We start from the raw sequence: 21674 nt of genomic DNA, 5'->3' as shown, positions 1-21674 counted from the left end.
TGACACATGCCTGTAATCCCAGAGGCCCAGGAGGCTAGGGCAGGAGGATCGCAAGTTCAAGGCCAGCCTGGGCAATTCAGTGAGACTCAATCTCAAAATAAAAACTAAAATAGGGCTGGGGATGTAGCTCAGTGGTAGAGCACCCTGGGTTCACTGTCCCAAAAGAAATCTGCATCCTAGTCCATGTCTCACCACTTTGATTGCACTGCCCTGATTCCAGTCATCAGCTCTCTGCAGGACTAGGGTAGAGGCCTCCCATTCCAAAGGGATCCTATGGAAACAGGTTGCGTGACAGCATGCCTCTTCCCGATCTCCAGCGACCCCTGAGTATGTCCTATAGTAAACACCAATCATGTTCCTGCCTCCAAGGCCCTTGACCATGAGCCCCGCTTCCTCTCTCGCTCCCTCACTCCAGCCTCAAGCAACCTGCCGCCCTGCAGGCCCTGCCCGCTCCTCCCCCTTGCTCCCAGGGATGCAAGGCTCATTCCCTGTTTTCCTTCTGGACTCCTCTTCTCAGATGTCCCCTTCACTGAAAGCTTTTCCCTGGCTGTCCGGCCAGGGCTCCCTATCAGTCTTCCCTGATTTGTTTTTCTTCAGGAACTGAGGATCTGAAAGCAAGCTACCCAAAACCAAGAGAGCTGTTCCATGAACAGGACACCACGCGTGGGTTGGTGGCAGCTGTGACGGAGGCTGTGATGAGCACAGAAAGAACCGTACACAAGCCGAAGCATTAACTGGAAAGTGGAAGCAGAGCTCACAGAGGCCCGCTCTGCACCTGCGGGAGCCCCAGATGGCTTCCCCTCCTCTCTCTGGGGCTCTGTCCCCCACCCACCAAATGAAGGGCATGGAGTCTCAGGACCTCTCCAGCCCTGCAGCCTAGCAAGTTAAGAATTTAAATAGATCCTAAAGGAGCATCTATTCCCTTCTGCTTTTTACAGCACTCAATTGAAAACTCTTGAAACAAAAATCCAACTACATTAAACCACGTACTCTATCAAATTTGAAGGCTGCATTCTGAGAAAATATCCACTTTCACATGAGATGAAATCCATTCATTCATACTTACAAAATTCACAACTACTCTGAGGTCCCTGGACCCACTACGGCGGCCCGTAGCCAGAATGTTGCCTTTGCCCACTCCTGCTAACCCTGGGGTCTCGTGGCTATGGGTTTTTCTGCTTCCTTGCTCACACAGGGCCCAAATTTTTAAAAAGAGATAGATCAGACAGTCGAAGGAAAACACCTGGTAAAGATCAAAGCCACAGAAACTCTTCTGGGAGTGGTAGAAAGGGAGACCGATAGGACAGAAGATGGACACTTTAAAAAACTGCACAGGCACACACAAAGAATTTTTTAATGCAGCAAGAAACAGTTACCCTCTGTAATAGGCAGAATAATGATCTCCTCCCCTAAAAGTGTCCCCATTCTAGTCCCAGAACTCCTGAACACCTAGGTTGCATGGAAAGGGGATATTAATGCTGCAGGTGGAACTGAGGCTGCCGTCAACTGCCCTCAAGTTGGGGAGAGTAGCCTAGTTATCCAGGAGGACCCAGTATCATCACAAGGATCCTGAGCAATGGAAGAGGGAGGCAGAAGGGGGAGACCCAGAGGACAGCAGCCTGAGGACAGCCAGTTAATAGATTCAACCCCAGAGCCTCCAAAAGGAACACAGCCCTGTCAACACCCTCACCTCAATCTAGCAAGACCCATCTCAGACCTCTGCCCTCCAGAGGTCCATGCCCCTCTCCAGGCCTCAGCACCCCCACCTGTACCATAAGCCATCACATCTTGGGGCCCGTGGGTCCTAAGGTACCTGACACAAGCCACTTGAGAAGGCATAGGTTTGCCCAGTGGCACTCACCCTGGACTGTTGCTGCTGCAGCCACCTCTGGGGGTTGAGTTCCCAAGGGAGGACAACAACCCCTTTCAATTTCAGAGTGCAAGAGACAGTAAAAAGCCAGTGATGGAAACATAATCTGAAGCCCCATCCCAGTTGTCAGACGCCCAGGATGACACATTTGGAACTGGTCTGCAGGAAATGACCATCTGAAGGAATCCATGTGGCCAGCTGAAGGTCCAGACACTCACTCTAAGAGACTCTCAGACAAGGGCAGGCCAACAGGTTCAAAAAGAGGACTGCAGGCAATGTAAGTGGGGTCACCTGCAAACAACCTCTACCTTCCCACAGAGCCACTAAGGAACCAGCAGGCTAGGAACACCTGTGTCTGCAGACTTGCATGTAAAGAATTATCTCTCCATGCTCAAGATCCTACACCTAAGGTCTCTTGAGGGGCTACTCCAGGCCAGGTGTTTGAATGATAGCAAGATCCATAATGTGTAGAGGAAGACTCTTGCCCACCACACCACACAACTATGAGGGGCAGGGAGAAGCAAGGTGAGGGGGCCTCCAAGGCCAGGACCAGGCCCCTGCAGCTCGACGGGATGGTGAGAGGAACCCAAGAAGGTAACCCTGACGAGACAGTGACAAGAGACAGATGTCCCCAGCCACAACTCCCAGAGTGGAAGCCCAAGGGACATATTTTCTAGCATCTTTTGATATCAAAGGACACAGAAGAGAAACAGAAATCAAACCAGAAAATAGTCCCCTCAGCTCCTAAGGAATGAGAACCAGAGAGCCCAACTTCACAGATAGTCAAGTCTCCTAACATCTTAGCAGGGCACCTCCTCCATCAGCTCCCAACCTCCCCACTGGACAAGGCTGATACTCCCCCCACCCCTGCCCCTACAGGCCTTCTATGGCTGTCCTGAGCCTGATGCGAGGCCCGGCCTGATGGAGGTAGCCACCTTCCCTCCAGCTTTCCCAGGGTAGCAAGATGCAGCAGGCGCCGTGTGCACAAGCCAGCCCCGACGCCGTGTCACTGTTATGACGGGGCACATCCCAGGAAACCCATCTGGGAATGAAAACACAGTAAGTCAAAACTGCATTTCATCCACCTAAACTACGGAGCATCGCAGCTCAGCAACCCAGTGCACCGCAGAGCGCCAGCTGTTTCCCCTTGTGATGGTACCCAGCATTCAGACAGACAGGATCCTACTGCATATTGCTAGACCAGGAAAAGATCAATATTCGAAATTCCAAGTACAGTTTCTACTGAGTGCATATCACTTTTGTGCCATCATAAAGGCAAAAAAATTACAAGTGGAACCATGGTAAGTCAGGATACTTTCTTGTACTTTAGAAGAATTAAACATGCACATCTATCCGTCTCACCTGCGGGAGTTCCCAGGACCTACTACACACTAGGACTCAGACCCAGGCTACCAAACTGGAGTAAATAAACAGCAGGGGATAAAAGGGCACTGATGGGGTGGGGCTGGGATGGCAGGCAGTGCAGATGTTTAGCAGGTGGGATTGCTTTGTCCCTGGTTTCAAATCCAGGGCGCTGGGTGTGGATATGCAGTATGTGCACTGCATAAAGATGCCTGGCTGAGGGATGAGAGCAAGCTCCACAGTCCACGCTCCCAAGCGAGCCTTGGATCTGCCTCCACCCAGAACTTTGTAAAGTTCCTTAAATTCTCTGCCTGAGTTTCCCCTTTCTGTAAAACGAAGATAATAATTGTTAGATTATTTCCAACTCCAGGAGCTTTCTGGGAGTTTGGCAAAAGCTTTATGGATCTACCTGTCCTGGCTGTTTTCCTCCCCTTAACTCCACCCTAAGAGAGGAAGTCTGACTTATCTGATGGGTGAATTGGATTAAAAATAAATAGAGGAGCTTCGAAGTTCAGCCCTTTCTCCTCTCAGGAGTAAGCTCCTCTTCCAGGGTGGTCCTCCCACCATGCAGCCGTGGGAGGGGACCAGCCCTGGCCTGTGACAGTGCAGGAGGCTGCCTCGCCCTGGGCCTGCCACCACTACTCTTTCTCTCTCAGTCTTCAGCAATCACAAAGATTCTACACCTAGCCCCAGTCTCCCTAGATCCTTTGTTTTATTGATTTACCTAGAACCTGGAAGGAGGAAAATAAACTATTTAATGCAACTCCCCCAAAAACAACAGCAATAACAATATCTTTCTTAAGATATTAAGATTATTATAAAGGGCAAATGAGAAAATAAAATGTACACATGCCCAGCATGATGCCTAGCAAACAGGGAATAAGTTTTGAAGAAGAAAAGAAGCCAGAGAGATGAATGCTGATTGAGCAACACAAAGGTCAACGCCCCTGAGCACACTCCACCTGAGATTGGCAGGGAGGGGCCTGGGAAAGTGATTTCACCTGCTCCCCTCTTCCTAGAAGGTGCCGTTCATACCATCTCTCCAGGTTTCCTAATTGATCCAAGGTCACAGCAGAGCCTGTTGGCCAGCCCAGGTTGTCAGACTCCAGAGCCCCCATGCCATAAGTCCTAGGTGCCCCATAAAGAGCAGGTACTCAGGAAATATATCTGATGATTCCTGCAGAAGGCCCAGAATAACTCTGGAAGCACGAATCACAGGCCAGCAAGATGTGTGAGCTGGAAGGATGCTTGGAAATTATCTACCCAATGACCAGATTTTACAGCCAGGGACACTGAAGCTCAGAAAGAAAACTCCAAACAAGGGTCAGTCAGAGAGTCCGGAACCAAGTGCAGACAGTTAAAGACAGAAGCCCTAGGCCTCCTGATGCCACTGTCACTCATATTACTCATCCAGGTCACTCTCCTACACTGCTGCAACCTGAGAATGTGCCTACCTGTTTGGTTTAAGATGTTCTTTCCCTTTTCCAAGGCAAAATTGTTCTGGAATTTGAGGGCAAAACAATCCTCTTTGAGTGACATCAGAGGTGAGAAGATTTTAACTCAGTATAAAGACCTTTTTTTTTTGGTACCAAGGGTTGAACCAGGGTTCTTAATCACTGAGTCACATCCCCAGCCCTTTTTATATTTTATTTGGAGCCAGGGTCTTCCTAAGTTGCTTAGGGCCTCGTTATGTTGTTGAGACTGGCTTTGAACTTGATTCTCCTCCCTCTGCCCCCCAAGTCGCTGGATTACGGGCATGTGCCACCATGCCCAATTTGAAGACTTTTTAACAGTCAGAATCATGCAACAAAAGTGCTGTAGGAGCAGTAATTCCCCATCCTGAGGGTGTTCAAGCAGAAGCCGATCACCAGCTAAAGACTGCAGAGAGGATTTTTACACAGGGAGAGAGGTGGCACCATTTATTCATGTGTTCCCCAGACTCTGGAGCCAGTTTCCTGGTTTCCAATGCTTGCTCTGTCTCTTCCTAGATGTATAAATAAACTTGGGCAAATACAGTCACTTCTCTGAACAAATTTCCTCTTCTGTAAAATGGGGGGTGATAATAGTATTTCCCACATGGAACTAACTTATGAGAATTTAAAGAATAAATTTATCTAAAAGATTTATAACAGTGTTTTGTACAAAATAGGCCAATATCTAAGTTTCCTGATCTTCCTGCAGTCGCTGTGGTCAGGAGTCACAGTGGTAATACTAAGCAAGGACAGACTGAGCATCACTGAGGCACTGTTCTAAGAGCAGGGAATAAAAAGTTCCCTGCTTTCCTGACTCCTATAATCTATTGTGGAGGACAGAGTAGAAGAATCCCCGGTGACATGAAAAGAGTAAAACAGGATGGAGATGAGGGTCTGGAGGCCAAGACACTCGAAGGAACCCACTCTGAGTACAGACAAGAAGGGGGTGGTCGTGAGATGGTTGGGAGGAGGGCCTTCTCAGCAAGGGATCGAGCAGGTTCTTCCTCCTGTCAGAACAAGACCGTGGTGTTGGGTCAACTGAAACAGAGAATGGCCTGTAGAAAGAACAAGAACCCGAAGGCAGCCATGCTAACCCTAGAAGAACAGGAGAGCAGAAAGGGCCCCACCAAGATTCCTAGCTATAACCACAAGGCCAGGGCAATCAAAAGTGGGGGCATGTGGCTTCAGAAAGGAGGGCAGAGGAGGGGAGGGGAGGAAGACAAAAAGACCAGAGAAACAGACTAGAGGGCTCAGACACAGAGCTCAGTGAAGACGGAAGGTGGCCTCACAGTCCATGGGAAAGGATAGATTGTAGAACACACGGTGCTGGGAAACCGTCTTAATCAAGGAAAAATGAAAAAGGAACCTTTTCATCCCATCAGATACAAAGGGTTAAATTCACAAAAGCAAAGGCTAGAACTACAAAGTTAATAGAAAAAGTATACAGGAGACTATCATTGAAATCTAAAATCTAGAAAGAACTTAATAATCTTTAAATATATAAATCCAATGCCAAATGAGAGGTTGGTTATGTCAAAATTAAAGATTTCTGTTCAATAAATGATGTGACAAAGTTATTAGACAAATAACAAAATGAGAGAAGATATTTTACAGAGTCTAGGACTAGCAAGAGATCACTACCTACCGAAAGGAAATTAAATCCTCTTAGAGGAAGGTAACATTAACCAAAGCCTTTACAATTACACATAAGCAATGTTTGGAATTCAATCAAAAAGTTATCAGAAACGCAAAGGAATAGGACAAAATTATCAGAATGCAAAAGAAAAGTTGGCAATTATAGCAGACTCAGAGCTGACTCAGATACTAGGTAACTGGAATTTTAAGATAATAATATGCTCCTTAAAATAATGGAGATGAGAAGTTTCAAAAAGGATGGAAATCTTTTTTAATAAAAATTCAAAAATGGAAAAATAAAATAACTGAAAATGTACTTGATAAGTTTAATGTCATATTAGACATTACAGAAGAGAAGAAACATGAACTGGAAAATAGAGCAAAAGAAACTGCTTGACAGAAGTACAGAGAGAAAGAAAAAAAATGAGAAAAAAAAAACAGGAAATAATATTAAAAAGTTAGAGAAAATAAACAGAGTAAAATGATCTATTTTATGTGTAACTAAAGTCCCAGGAAAAAAAAGAAAGGATGAAACAAAAACAGCATTTAAAATGCTAATAAACAATAATTTTTCAAAACTGATGTAAAATATCAACCCACAACTTCAGGAAGCTCTACTTATCCCAAGTGGAAACATGAAAGAAAACCACATCACTGTCAAACTGCTGAAAATCAAAGTAAGAAAAAGGAATTTTTTTAGAAAAAGCTGGAGACAGGGGAGTAGTCGGAAGTTTAAAAAAAAAAAAATGCACTACCTCTCAAAGAGCAATATAGCTGAACTGACTTACCAGCCTTAATGGTGAAAGTCTAAAAAGATGAAATGACATAAAATGCTAAAAAAAAAGAAAAAAAATACTGCCCATCTAGAATTCTTCAGCCATTAAAATTACCTTCAACAATAAAGGTAAAACAAAAACACTTTCAAACAAAAATTAGCTCAAAAAATGTAATACTAAAGAGAGTTCTTCAAGCAAAAGAAAAATGTAATCGTAATAACTATTCCAACTAAAATGTTTAAAAGCACACCAGATTAAAAACTTAAGTACACAGTGCTTTTGAAATAGGATATAAATATAGACTGTTCCACAAGGAAATCTCAACAGATATATCAAAGAACTGAAATGGTAAAGAATACATATATAGCTCCAGAGTAGAAACAAGCTAGAAATAAAATACAAAAAGGTGACCAGAAAAATACCCACTAATGTTTAGAGTTAATCAACATATATATATATATATAAAAATAATCCCTGGTTCAAAGAAGAAATCACAATGGGAATGAGGACATATTTTAGCTAAATTACATAAATATATAACATATTAACTTGTGGGCTCTGTATACAAAGCATTAGATAGAGGGAAATTTGTAGCCTTAAAATATATTAGGAAAGAAGAAAGTTGAGAATCAGTTATTAAAGATCCAAAACAATAAACTAGAAAATAATAACAAATTAAGCTCAAAGAATGTAGAATGAAGGAGATAATATTTTAAAACGGCCAAAATCAATGGAATAGAAAACAAACACATAAAGCAAAAGGTGGTTCTTTGAAAACATTATACAAGTTATAAACTCCTAGGTAAGATTAGTCAAGGGAAAGAGGGAGAGAACACAAATTACACATGTCAGAAATGAAACACATCCCTGTGGAGCTTATATACTTTAAAGTGATAAGAACATATTACAATTACATAATTTTACACCAATAATTTTAAAATATAGATAAAATTGTTAAATTCCTTGAAAAAATATAACTTGCCCAAACTGACACAATAAGAAATAGAAAAATTAGAAACGTTCACTTGAATACATTATGTAAAACCTTGCAGAAGTCCTCTTTGGTATTGAAGGAAGCAGTAAAAGGAACTTTACACTAACTCTTCAAGAGAATAGAAAAGCAGCGACCACTGCCCATGTAATTCTGTGCCAGAATCCCAGAGGCAGGGGAGAAATCTGTCAGCCAATTTCCTTCCTGAACTTGTGCACAAAAACCCTATGAAGTATATGAATAAATCAAACCCAATGATAAAGGAAGAGATCATCATAACCAAGTGGGGTTTATTCCAGGAGTATGAGATTGCCTTTAAAAAAATCAATCAATGTAGGAATTATGCAGACTGTTGTGAAAAAATAAAAATGAATAGGACAAAAGCAATAAAAATAAAGCCTGAAAGAAGCCTGATAGGATATGATTCATGGCTGTGTCTAGAAACACAAGCAACATCTCTCACCCAGGACAGTGGGTCACTGCACATTTGGGCACCATCTGCTGAAGGCTCTTCTGCTCTGGGAAGAGGTGAGAAGGACCATGGAGACCACCCCTGCCCTGAGGTTTCCCAGATGTGCAACCTCTGGACTCCATTCCCTTCCTGGTTGACTGCAATCAACCCTGCCCTGCCTACTCCATAGGCTGGCAAGGATAAGAGGAGCCCCTGGAAGCCATCAGAGGCTGGGTGACACGTGAGATGTGGCACTTCTCCTTGAAAAGGCATCACCTTTGCATGGCGTGCTCACCTGAGAAGCGGGGGCTGGCTGCTCTGCCGCTTGAAGGCTCTTTCCAGCCTCTCCTGGGTCACCCTGGAATACCCACCAGGCAGGTACAACTTCGTGGGTGACCTCTCCTCCTCCGTGGGGCCGTCCACTGCTGGGCTGTCCTCTGAAGAACCTCTTGGCCTGGCCCTGTCCTGCTGGAACAGTCCTGTGTGGGGAGGCTGGGGAGGGCTGCTGGGAGTGGCCTTGTGCTTTTCCGCAGACAGTTCGCTCGGTGGACCCTGGGGGCTCCTGGAGACTGAGCCATTGCTGGAAGCTGTGTTGTTCTGTGGGGCTGCACAGGTTGGGGTGAGGGTGCAGAGCTCAGGCACCTTCCCACTCTCTTCCTCCTGGGAATGGGTCTTGCTGCTGGAGGCCGGGGATCGCCTCAGAGAGCGTTTCCGTAAAGGATCCTGAGGCAGGAAGGATAGAAGCACTTAGGGTTCCCTTCTAAAGGACCATTTGCCCATGATGGTCCCTCCCCCAGGAATGGCTATTCCCATACCAACTCCTTCTCTTAAAATCCTACCTATCTTTTGGACCCCACTCCTGCCATGACGCCCAGCCTGACCCACCCCACTTGCATAAACCCAGAGCACCTAGACCTCCTCCACATCCCTTATGGGGACAGGTTGGGGGACAGAGAAAGCTGCCACTCTAGTTTCTAATTCCTGCATGCCCAACTACCTACTGGGTCACCTGTGGCAGTTAATGAACTTCTCTGTCCCCCCTATTCTCACCTGTAACATAACCAGTCCTCAGTATACCACCTGACATTTCTAAATCCCAAAACCTTGGAAAATGAAAGTTCCTTTTGGAATCCTGTGGCAAATGCTTTTCAACAGTTGTGAGGTTGCTTCTAGTCTTTTTTAAGTGTGACTCATAAGCTCAGCTACAGAAAGACTTGTGTACTTGCTTATGGGATACTACTGCAAATCCAGCTACCAGCATTAGGTGGTTGTGGTCCAGGCATGGAGCTTCCTTGCCAAAATCAAAGAAGTCTTGAAAATCTCAAGATGCAGCAGGCCCACAAGCTTTGGGTGAGGGAAGTGGGGCCAGCGGTACTTACCTCCTGTGAGATCGTGGTACAGATGAAATGAGGCTCTAGCATGGAGCCCCATACATCACCACAGTCAACAAGAGTTCACTGCTCCCTCATTTACCCCATTTCCATCTGGTGTCAACAAGCCCTGACAGGAGCTCAGGAGTGGCACAGGCCATTCTTCCCTCCTCTCTGGTGTGCATGGAGCTCTCAGCTCAATGGTCAATACCTTACAAGCACTCAAGATATGCTTAGTTTTTGAAATGAAGAAATTCCAACAGAGTCAGCTGAACTGTCCTTGCTTCCCTATGGATGATTAACTGAGGAAATGGGAACTGCTATCATGAACCATTGGGTGGATAGAGATAAATATAAACCTACGGGGCTTTTCCTTGATTTAGATTTTAGGACCTCGTGGCATTTCCAGAAATAATTCAGGGCCAAATGGCAGCCTGGGCTGGAATAAGGAGAGCTAATTTTGTAGCATTCTGACCTAGTGGAAATTACCAGACACTATAAACCTGCTCCAAAAGCTGCCTGGAGCATCCTCCCCTGCACAGAGTGAGACATTAGTCACCATTCCCAAGGAGACTCAAACTTCTGGCCTTTTATTTTACCCCTAAGTGCAGAGCTGATGTAGGAGTAAAAAATGATGAAATACCTGGCACACTTTGGCTCTGTTCTCTTGAGCAACCAATAAATATAGCCAAAGTATGAAACACCTTCCAGGAAATCTGGGGAAACTCAACAGAAACCCATCCTTCCATGTCCTTCACAGGATTCAGAGACCCCAGGAGAAAACCCCACCTTCCAGAACAATTACCAAAAGGAGAAGTTTGCAGAAACACCAGGCAGTATGGTGGGTCCAGTCACCTCCCTCACCTCACAGTTACGAGGGCATCTCAACTGCACAACGCTGACTGGCTAGGATGCCAAGGTGGGACAGGGCCTTGGTGACCATCTGGTCCACTGGTCCTCAAAGTGGTATCTACCGACCCCTTCATAGTAATTACTGTGATTTGTCTATGGTTTCAGTGTGTCCCCCAAAGGTTCCTGTGCTGGCAGCTTGGTCCCCAGTGTGGTCGTGTTGAGGTGGTGGGAGAAGGTAATGAGGGCACAGAGCCACCACCCTCGTAAGGGATGGGTGCAGGTCTCGTGGAACTGGATTAGTTCCTGCAAGAATTAATTGTTGTAAGGGAGCCTGGCCCCTCCTCTAAATCCCTCTACCATGATTGCAGCCTGCTTCCCCCACCTGTGCTCCTGTCTCAATGCCACGTGCCTTGTCATGATACAGCCAGAAGGCCCAAGCAGATAGGCCTGTGCTGGATCTTGGACTCCCAGTCTCCAAAACTGTGAGCTAAACAGATGAACCTTTTTTCTTTATAAATTACCGAGCATTATGTATTTTGTTAGAGCAACAGAAAAATGACTGAGACAATACTATTTTGGCCTTTTTCAGGGTGTTGACTTTGCATGCGAAGCAGTAATGAGGAAAACTGCTGGTCCTGAGCAAGAATCAAGGCAGCACCACCAAATTTCACTAATGTTCAAGGTATTCTTCCCTGCCACCTGCTTGCAATAAAAATGGATGAACGAAATGCTAATTTCACTTAAGAACACCCATGCTGAAACATAAATATTATTGACTTTATTCAATCTAGACAGAATGACACATGCCTTTTCCACATTCCATGTGACAAAATGGGAGCTCTGCCTCCATGTTCTGCCAAGTATGAAGGATGGTGGTCAATGCTTGGGTGTCATCTAAAGTGTGAGCGAACTTGCTGATTTTCACGGAATCACTGACAGACTGGTGATTCAGACTTGGGTATTTGGCAGGCGTGTCTTGAAAAATAAATTGAGCCCGTCACATCAAGGCAAACAAATGGTGCATTGTAGTCAGTGATAAAATATAAGCTGCCAGGTACAAACTGGCATTTTGGAAAACTTGTATCAGCCACTGTGAGCTGGAGGGCTTCACAACACTTAAAACTCTTCACGAGTTGGATGGTGATATCAAATGTGATTTTTTTTTCTATAATGACATATGTCCACATTTGGAAGATCCGTATAACTCAGTAACCAATATTTTCCAAATGACTAATGCATCATGTTCCTGAATGAATCATGCAGGGGCAAAAGATTCAAAGTGCAGGACAGACCAATGGAAATTGATACAGTATAAAAAGTTCATTGATATGGTTTACAATTCCATATTAAAAAACTATAGTTTGTCTGGGCACAGTGATGTACACCTATAATCCCAGCATATCAGGAGGCTTAGGCAAGAGGATCTCAAGTTTAAGGCCAGGTTCAGCAACTTAGAAAGGTCCTGTCTCAAAATACTCAAAAAAAAGTTTAAAAACTGGGCTAGGGATGTAGCTCAGCAGTAAATTGTTCCTGTACCCCACCCTTCAATAGGAAAGAAACTACAGTTTGTATAGTTTTAGGGTAATATCAAAGAAAAATCCCCTAGTTTTCTGAAAAGGCTATTAAAACATTTTTCCCTTTTCAGACAGTTTCTCTGGGGCCAATTTTTCTTCATATACTTCAACTAAAACACTTCTTTGTAACAGACAAAGATACAGAAGCAAAAATGAGGCTTGAACTGTGTTCTATAAGCCAGACATTAAAGAGATTTGTGAAAAAAAAGTGTAAAACAATGTTACTCATCTCAATAATTATTTTTCATTTTTGGAAAATATCAGTTTTTCATTAAAAGATATATTGTGTTAAATATAATACATTCACTACTGTTGTTTTAATGATTTAATAAGTAAACATTTTTAATTTCTCAGTGTTACTTTCTAATAGTAAATGTCAATAGACACAATCCATATAAACAAAAGCTCTTGGGTTCTTCAGTAATTCTAAGAATATTTAAGAGATGCTGAGGCTGGAAAGTCCCAGAACTAATGCCATGGTCTAAACTCTCAACCAGACCTGTTCCCATCTCCATGTCCCCAGCAAAGGAACTAAAAGCTTGCCCTTCACACAATTAGTCTAGTCCCTTCCAAAACAACCTGATCCACTGATGAGCAACTCCAGCTAACAGAGAGACCCTCAGACCCACAGGGCCAGCTGTGTTCTCTGGAGCCACCAGGCCAGTCTATACCACTCAATTCCACAAAGACCAGCAAGCACACAACTAGTGCTCCATGCAACTGTGATGGAGTCCCCTGCTCTCAGGAGGCTTATGGACTAAACCCAAGAAGGACAATAAGGTTCAACAAAGATAAACCTCTAGTCCATGTGTTGATAGCAACTATCTCAAGATACCAAGGAGGTCCTGAAGTCTCATCCATGGTTGATCAGAGAGAGAGAGAACTGAAGTCAACTAGTAATACCTGCCATAGGCACAGCGCCACAGAGACTTAGTCCAAAAGTCACATATATGCCATCCTGGGTCTAGGCAGGAGACTATTCCTGCCTCCATATTTGAAGAAATCTCTTCCATTCTGCCAGTGAGACTTCTCTTCACAAGATTAAGCATCTCCATCTTACAGTTTTCTCCAAACTCTTCACCCTCCTAGTCCCTTTGCTCTGGACACAGAGCACTTTATGAATCTCTCTCTTCAACAAGTCACCTAGGATGGCACGTGACATCAAGGTGTGGCCTGAACCCCACAGAGGAAAGCAAACTCTCTCCCTTGATCTGGACACCCAAATGCATGATCCTAGGATTACTGAAATCCCGGAGTCTGAGGGGGCCTCAGACACCTGCCTGACAAGAGACCAAGGCCAGGAGAAATAAAAACCTTGATGAAAGATCCCACGGGATCAAGGCAGAGGCAGAGAGAGGGCCTGCTTCTTTCTGTCCTCATCCTAAATAGTATGTCCAGCCATACCCACACACACAGGTGAGTGAACGGGCAGGGCTCAGGCCATGGAGCTCTTTCCATCTGCTCCAGCTTTCTGACAAGACTGATGATCTACCTGGAGGCTGCTGTTTGCTGTTGCTTTGCTTTCCTGTTACTTAATGTTTTGCAAATTCCTTTTACAATATGCTCTCTCATTCGGTGTAGTCTCCCTGTCTGATGAGAACATACACAGTCCTTCCTTCAAAGAGATTATAAAATAATCATGCTAATTTTTAGAATTTTTTAAAAGAGGAAAAAAATAAGGTCAGAACAACTGAGAGTATATGGACTGGGGTCTATATTCCCTTTTAGCTATCATCTTTTTAAAGAAAATATTCTTTGGACTTGGATAGGTTCCCCCCACTCCTGGATTACAAAAATGGAATTGGGATTGTATGTTTTCACTCCATAAAGAAATAGAAAATTGGGCTGCCCAGCCTATTGAAAAGATAGGTAAACTGAGGGAGGGGAAGGAGATGAAGCCTGCCCAAGAATCCATGGGTCACTGACCATAGCGGCAGGGAGAGAACAGAGGCAGGTATTCTTCTCTTCCCGCTCACAGATGCCCCCTTTGCTGCCCTAATAAGCCCAGGCAGTACCTTAGGCCCAGTTCTTGCTCCCCATGATAACAACAAGAGAAAAAGCCCCACCTGTGTGGAACTGGCAATGGGACCAGCCATCATGCCTCGGACAATCAGACCGGACTTTGGCCTGGTCTTCTCTCCTGTCTTCTTCACGTCCATGGAAGTTTCTGAAGAGTGAAGCTTGTCCATCCTCTCCCACGCAGACACCAAAGCAGGGTTTTCACCTGGGACCACGTTCACAGGCTTACTTTTGTGTGAGGTCCTTTTAGATGATACAAAATTACCAAGTACATCCCCATCAAGATTTTTGTGTCTGCAAAGGAACATTTCCATGAAAACAGACTCTCCAGGAGGAATCGTTCACAACAATAAAATCCACATTCAACAGTCACTGGAGCAAGCCCATTCATAAATAGATGCTGATTCCTAGCTTTATCGTGAAAGGTGAAGAACAGGAAATACTTTGGTATCAGAGCAAGTTCAGCTTACAAAATAAGACCAGCAATCAAACAAATAAAACCAGAGATGATGATCCATGATAGGAACCCTCAAGGCCTTACTGCTAAAGGGCATCCCTGGTCTTCTGGGCCTGTGTGATAGAAGGAAACCAGAGGCCTGTGATACAGCCCCACTGCAGTCCTCTGAGGGGACTGAGAAAGCTTGTGGTGAATTTGGCATTTATCAACTATTAAGGGAAGGTTGGGCAGGTGTGCCTATGGCTTCTTTTCTTGAGAGAGAGAGAGAGGGAACTTGTATGTGTGTATGTATGGTGTGTATGTGGTGTGTGTGTGTGTGTGTTTGTATGTGAGAGAGAGAGAGCAAAAGAAGGTGACAGGGCTGGGGCTGTAGCTCAGTCACAGAGTGCTTGCCTAGCATGTGTGAGGCACTGGGTTTAATCCTTAGCACCACATAAACATAGCAAATAAAATAAAGACATTGTGTCCATCTACAACTACAAAAAAAAAAAAAGAAAAAAGAAAAAAAAAAAGGTGACAGTAATAGCAAACAGGAAGTGAGAAAGAACAAGAGATAAAGAACCCAAAGACAAAGCAAGAGACCCAGGTAAAGAGGAACCTCACCTGGGATGGCTCTGGAGCCAGCGATCTCCTGGCAGGCTCGCCTATTTTCTATACTGGCAGGGACAGGTACTAATACCGACTCTATGTCAAGCCCTGGGTCACACATGATAGCCATAGTCATGCATGCTGTCTCGGGGGCATGGCAAGCAGAAGAGACTGGAGCCCACCTGGTGAAATGCAGAAGGGCTTCCAGGAAAGGGTGCTCCTGAGTCAAGAGATGGAGTAAGTAGGAGACCCCAAGAGAGAGCCCCAGGCCCCAGCTTGCAGGACATGCTCAGGTGAGCAGTGGGGCTGGTCATGGGTGGGGTTTTACAAACTATCCTAAGGAGTTGGGGTTTTCTCCTAAAAGCTGTGGGGAGTGGCCTGGCGGCACTTGTTTTGTTAAAAACATTTTACCACTTCAGTTCAAGGACTGATTCACAGAGAAGACCAGAGGCCTAGAGACCAAGGCAGAGCCCACAGGAGTTATGCAGGGAAAGGGGAAGGGATTGTGAACTGAGACCCTTGCCACAGGGCAGGAAGGGGGCAAAGTGTCCAACATCACTAGGGAAAAAGAGCTGCTGACAGAGCTCAAAGAAAATGGCAGGGAAGAAGGAATGAAGGAGAACACCCAGGTGTAAAAACTAGATGAACTCAGGAACTTCAACTGCTTTCCAACCATTTTGTTGCTGCTTTTTTTTTTTTTTTTTTTTTTTTTTTTTTTTTTTTTTTTTCCTGATACGGTTATCAGAAATATTTAATTTCCTAGCTGAATAAATGCCTTTGAAGGAGAGGTCACTTTCTTCATTCCACCCTCAGGACCTTTCACATCTGAAGCCTTGACTGAGTTGTTTTTGATGATCCCTGTCCTTTAGCAGCCTGCCACCCATGCCCTGAGATTCAGCTTTCCTTAGGAAAGAAAATGCTTTCCTGCCAATTGGAAGACCCATCCTAGAAGTCAGACCATGCTGTGTATGACAGTTGTAGGTTAATCCCACTATTGGTGACTGCATGCAGGGTATGAGGGTTGAAGTTAGTGTAACTGTTCTCTAGTTCACAGAGTTTCCTTCCAAGAGACCTTATCTTTCAGATTCCCCTGAATTCTACAGTGTTTAAGTGCCTTTTACAATACTATCCCCTGTGTTTAAAAAAATCAAACAAAGTAAGCACCTGAACCCAAGGAATCACAGAATTTAAGTTAGGCATTTTGAAGCATAAGTGTTCTTCATCCCAAAGTGATCCATTCTCTTAGCCTCTAGAAGAAATAGCAGGGTCCCATCACAGAGATAATTGAAACAGAGTTTGAGAAACTAAATAATGATGTATTCCAAAGGTGTCTCCATCCTACTCTCTGGAATCTATTAATCTGTCATCTGACATGGTGAAAGGGACCATATAATTATGTATGTGTGTGTCTGTGTGTCCTTTTACCAGGTCAGGTGACATACTGCAGCAATATTAAGGAACTTAAGATGGGGAGATCACCCTGAATTAGCTGGTGGTCCCAGTGTCATTGCTAGAGTCCTTCTTGGAAGGAGATGGGAACATTAAAGTCAGTGGTGAAGTCAGGGGCTGTAACAGTGCAAGCGGAGGTCTGTGTGGCATGCTTTAAGGTGGAAGAAGGGACCATGGGCCAAGGAACAAGGCTGGCCTCCAGAAGCTGAGAAAGGACAGGCAATGGAATTTCCTTCAGAGTCTCCAGAGGGAGCTGGCCCCACCGGTACCCTGCCTTTCGCCCAGTGAGACTGACTTTAACTCCTGAGTTAAAGCACCATGAGGGAATAGTTCCCATGGCGTTGTGCCCTGAGGTGGTTAAATTTTACTTCAAGGTGGCCAGGCTGTGGTGCTCGGGTGTTGAGTCAAATATGTGTAGATGTTGCTCTGAAGGTGTTTTGTAAATGTGATTATCATTCTCAACCTGCTGACTTCGAGTAGAGCAGATTATTCTCAATGATGTGGGTGGGCTTTGCTCTATTCTTTAAAGACCTGAAAAGCAGAATTGGGGGTTTACCAAAGAAGGAATTCTCAAGATTGTAACAGAGAAACCCCCTCGGAGTTCCCAACCTTCAGGTCTGTCCTGCAGATTATAGATTTGCCCTACAATTGCATAAGCCAGCTCCTTAAAATAAAGCTCTTTTTGAATAGATAGATAGATAGATAGATAGATAGATAGATAGATAGATAGACAGATAGATCAATAGATAGATAGATAGATCAATAGATAGATAGATAGATAGATCAATAGATAGATAGATAGATAGATAGATAGATAGATAGATAGATAGATAGATAGATAGACAGATAGATCAATAGATAGATAGATAGATAGATAGATAGATAGATAGACAGATAGATCAATAGATAGATAGATAGATAGATAGATAGATAGATAGATAGATAGATAGATAGATAGATAGATAGATAGTCCCCAGCCTATAATGGTTCTACTTACAAGTTTTCAATTTTATAATGGTATGAAAATGATACACATCAAGTAGAAACCATGCTTCAACTTTTGCATTTTGATCTTTGCTACTAATATGAAGTACAATTCTCTCTCAAAGGTAGAAAGTGGCAGTGAGTTTCAACTCCCAGTCGGCCTCACAATCAATCACAAGAGGAAGCAACCAACACTCTACAATGTGCCGTGTTTCTAAGTTATGATGTCCTGTAGGTTAGGTGAATTAACTGCATTTTTGACAGGATTTTTTAAACTACAACAGGTTTATCAGGATGTAATTCCATTGCAAATTGAGGAGTATCTATATGCTCTTGGTCCACCCTTACCAATATACCCTCTAAGTATGCAATGATTTGTTATAGCAGCAATAGGAAACTAATACACAGAGTAAATGGGAAGAGATACCTGGCTTTGCCTGTTTCTGTCAATGATGCTCTCCATCCTGTGTCTTCATCTGAAAGGTCATATATATTTACCAGTTTGGTCTCTGAGCATCTCAATGGCAATTTGTTAATTTTCTTTGGAACAGAGAGTGCAGGGATTGGAGTTTCTTGAGTTAAATTGTTATCTGTATTTCCAGAGTGATCCAGAAAATATCTGGTCATGAGTTCAAGGTTTGTTTTTAGATGATTTTCTTTTGCCTATCATTGGGAGAGGAAAAGAAACATTAATTATGTGAACAGCTTCAGGAGAAGGAAGGGCGGAAAACCAGCTATTCCAGTTCTTTGAAATAAGCCTATCAACTCCACACTCACTCATTCACGCTTTCAGAAAACATGTGCTGGCTGCCTATAACACATGCCAGGCACTGAGGTGGGCAGGGATGCAGAGATGAAGACAAAATTCCTACTCCAGAAAAACTAACTTCCAATGCATGGGTCTGGCAATTCAATGAACAGTCATAATAAAGTGTGATATGAATAGCGGAATACTCAAGCAAATCTCTTGGTATTTTTCTCCTAGGAATAAACTTACTTAAAAAATAATGTTTTACAAGTAACAATAAATGTTGGCGAGGATGCGGGGAAAATGGTACACTCATATATTGCTGTTGGGACTGCAAATTGGAGCAACCATTTTGGAAAGCAGTATGGATATTCCTCAGAAAACTTGAAATGGAACCACCATTTGACCCAGTTATCCCACTCCTCAACATATACCCAAAGGACGTGAAATCAGTATACTGTAGTGATGCAGCCACATCAATGTTTATAGCAGCTCAATTCCCAATAACTAAGCTATGGTACCAACCTAGATGCCCTTCAACAGATAAATGGATAAAAGAAAATATGATACACATACACAATGGGATATTACTCAGTCATAAGGAAGAATGAAATTATGGCATTTGCAGGTACAAGGAGACTACCATGCTAAGTAAAATAAGCCAATCCCAAAATAACGAAGGCTGAATGTTCTCTCTGATATATGGATGCTGATTCACAACAGGCAGGTGGGGGTGGGGAGTGGAGGGGGCAGTTGGAGGGAAGGGAGGGAGATGGGAATCAGAAAGCGCATACAATGAATTGAGCATAACTTTCCTATGCTCATATAGGAATACATGACCAGTGTAACTCCACATCATGTACAACCACAAGAATGGGAAGTTATACTCCACACATATGATGTGTCAAAATATATTTCACTGCCATGTATAACTAAAAAGAACAAATAAAAAATGTAAAAAGAAGAAAATATATATATTCTTTGATTTAAAAAATCTCAATCTGTAGGGAACACTAACTCTACAGATTCATAAGCACTTGGGGCCTGAATATTTCTTAGTATGTACCCTCCACCTTTAGCTCTGAACATCAGCAAATACAGAGACAATTGGAACAGAAGGTTAATATGAAAAGCATAGAGAGGCAGTCAGAATTGACTCAGTTTACACCCCAACCCTAAAATAAATAAATAAATGAAACTTCTAGTAATAGCTTTTGGAAATAAATGATGTCAGTATTTTCCAGCCTGATCTGCACTAAATATTCTCTTTGAAAGTTTCTTGAAAATATAGATTCTCATTTCACACTGAGACTAACTAAGCCAAAGATAGCAAGGATCAGAGCCCTGATTTCTTCTAAAATTCCCCCAAGTAATTTAGACAGACATAGCCAACAATCCACAGGACGACCTCAGCAGCTGCCATGCCTCACTCTCCACCCCATGAACCTGGAACCACCCAGGCTCTGCGGAGCGGTGGCCAGACAAGGGGCCAGTGGTTGTGCAATCCGAGTGAGCGATCAGAGCGGGGAGCCATCTGACAGAGACCTGGAGCAGAGAGGGCCCCCAGAGCAGGTCAGGTCCTTCCCGTCTGTTCCTATGATCCGTGCCGCAGAAATCTCAGACCCATAGCCGATAGACTAGGACCAAACTCAGCAGATTTATCAGACGGTTAAGATCAGAGGATGGTTTTATTTGTTTATTCACTATTTTAGTATGAGACCAAAATTTAAAAAAAAAAAAAGATTATTTGTCAAAGTCTAAAGCTTTCAATGAAGAGATGAGGGAAAGATTTAATTTGTTGGCACCATTTTTCAAAACCTCAATCTTACATGGTATGTTAATCTATTATATACTCAATGGGGGGAAAGAAACAAGTTATCTTGAATATTAACATTAAGTTATAGGGCTTCCCAGGATCATATGACCTTTGAGCTCTAAGTGAATGTCAAAATTATCATGCAATAAGCAGACTAATAGGCACATTTTTTCTGTAAAATATAGGTTCTAATTCATTGAATCACAGCTAATGATTACTATTTACATCAAATAATCAGGGTACTTAACAAGTCTGATGAAAAGATATAAAGTACCTTAGAACAACATTACCTTAGGGAGGCTACATATGCAAAGGAAATAAAAATCCCTTGAATCCCAGAGATACTTGTGATAAATTACGTAAAGGTGATTTTCCATAAAAATCCCACTGTCCGAAAATGAATAATTGTGTTTTCTGGGCAACAAATCTCAACGCTGTGCAACATCTTAAAATTCACAGAGTACTCTGCTACCTCAGAATCAAGCAGATGGAGGATCGTGGGTTATCTGCTGCCTGGGTGAGCAGTTTTCTTCCCCCACGATGGCTTACAGGACAGTAAAAAGGAACATGCAAGAAACAAAGGGGTGAGTGTCACCCCAGACCCAGAGGATGAAGGCCATCAATATGATGTCTTTACTGAGCCTTTGATGTGACTTCACCCAGCAGCTGCCAAGGCCTTTTTCTCTTAAAAGACAAGCACAAGAATTTTTGGCAACCAGAAGGCACTTGTAAGTTGGGGACCAGTTGGTTGAGGGTTATAGATTTTCCTGAAAGTCCATCCTTTGCTCTGTGAGGGAAACCTGGCCTAAGTTCCTCTCTGGCCCATGATTTATATTTAGATGGTTTCCAAGTGGTTTAGAGGTCCCACTGGGTGTATCAGAAGTAACCTTGGTCTCACCCCTTTAACAATCCAATCTGCTAAGACTTTGTTCGAAAAAAGCATTACAAATAAAAAACAACAACAACAAAAAGCTTGACCACTTTTGCTGTGATAGGATTGGGAATCAGAATCCCTACCCCATAAGTGACTGTGAGACCTGGATGGGCACTTTTCTGTGGCCGACAGCTTCCTCCTGGGGGTAGGAGGGGTCCCATTACATCACTGGTTTAAAAACTACTTAGCAGGGTATTGGGGGACTGACCCAGAAGACCCAGAAGGCAGGACCTCCCATTTCACTTTCAATAGGGTGACTGCCTTTCTTTGTTGTGCATATTAAACGTCTGCATGAGATGCTTTCATATTGCCTTGTCTTTAAAATC

General features: G+C 43.5%; 1 protein-coding gene across 1 annotated transcript in view; it reads right to left on the bottom strand.

Annotated features, from left to right (window-relative positions):
* The window catches only part of MINDY4 (MINDY lysine 48 deubiquitinase 4), a 112191-nt gene that overhangs the window by 83242 nt on the left and 7275 nt on the right, over positions 1-21674 (bottom strand). The window contains exons 3-5 of the mRNA XM_079152351.1: positions 18278-18513; positions 14420-14666; positions 8853-9280 (exon numbers count right to left, since the gene is read on the bottom strand). Coding sequence (XP_079008477.1) covers positions 8853-9280; positions 14420-14666; positions 18278-18513 — 911 coding nt within the window. The remainder of the gene's footprint in view (positions 1-8852; positions 9281-14419; positions 14667-18277; positions 18514-21674) is intronic.

Source organism: Sciurus vulgaris (assembly GCF_902686455.1).
Source record: "Sciurus vulgaris genome assembly, chromosome: 8".
NCBI classification, from domain to species: Eukaryota; Metazoa; Chordata; class Mammalia; order Rodentia; family Sciuridae; genus Sciurus; species Sciurus vulgaris.
Note: the sequence above shows the minus strand (reverse complement) of the source record. Positions and strands in the feature narration are given on the sequence as shown.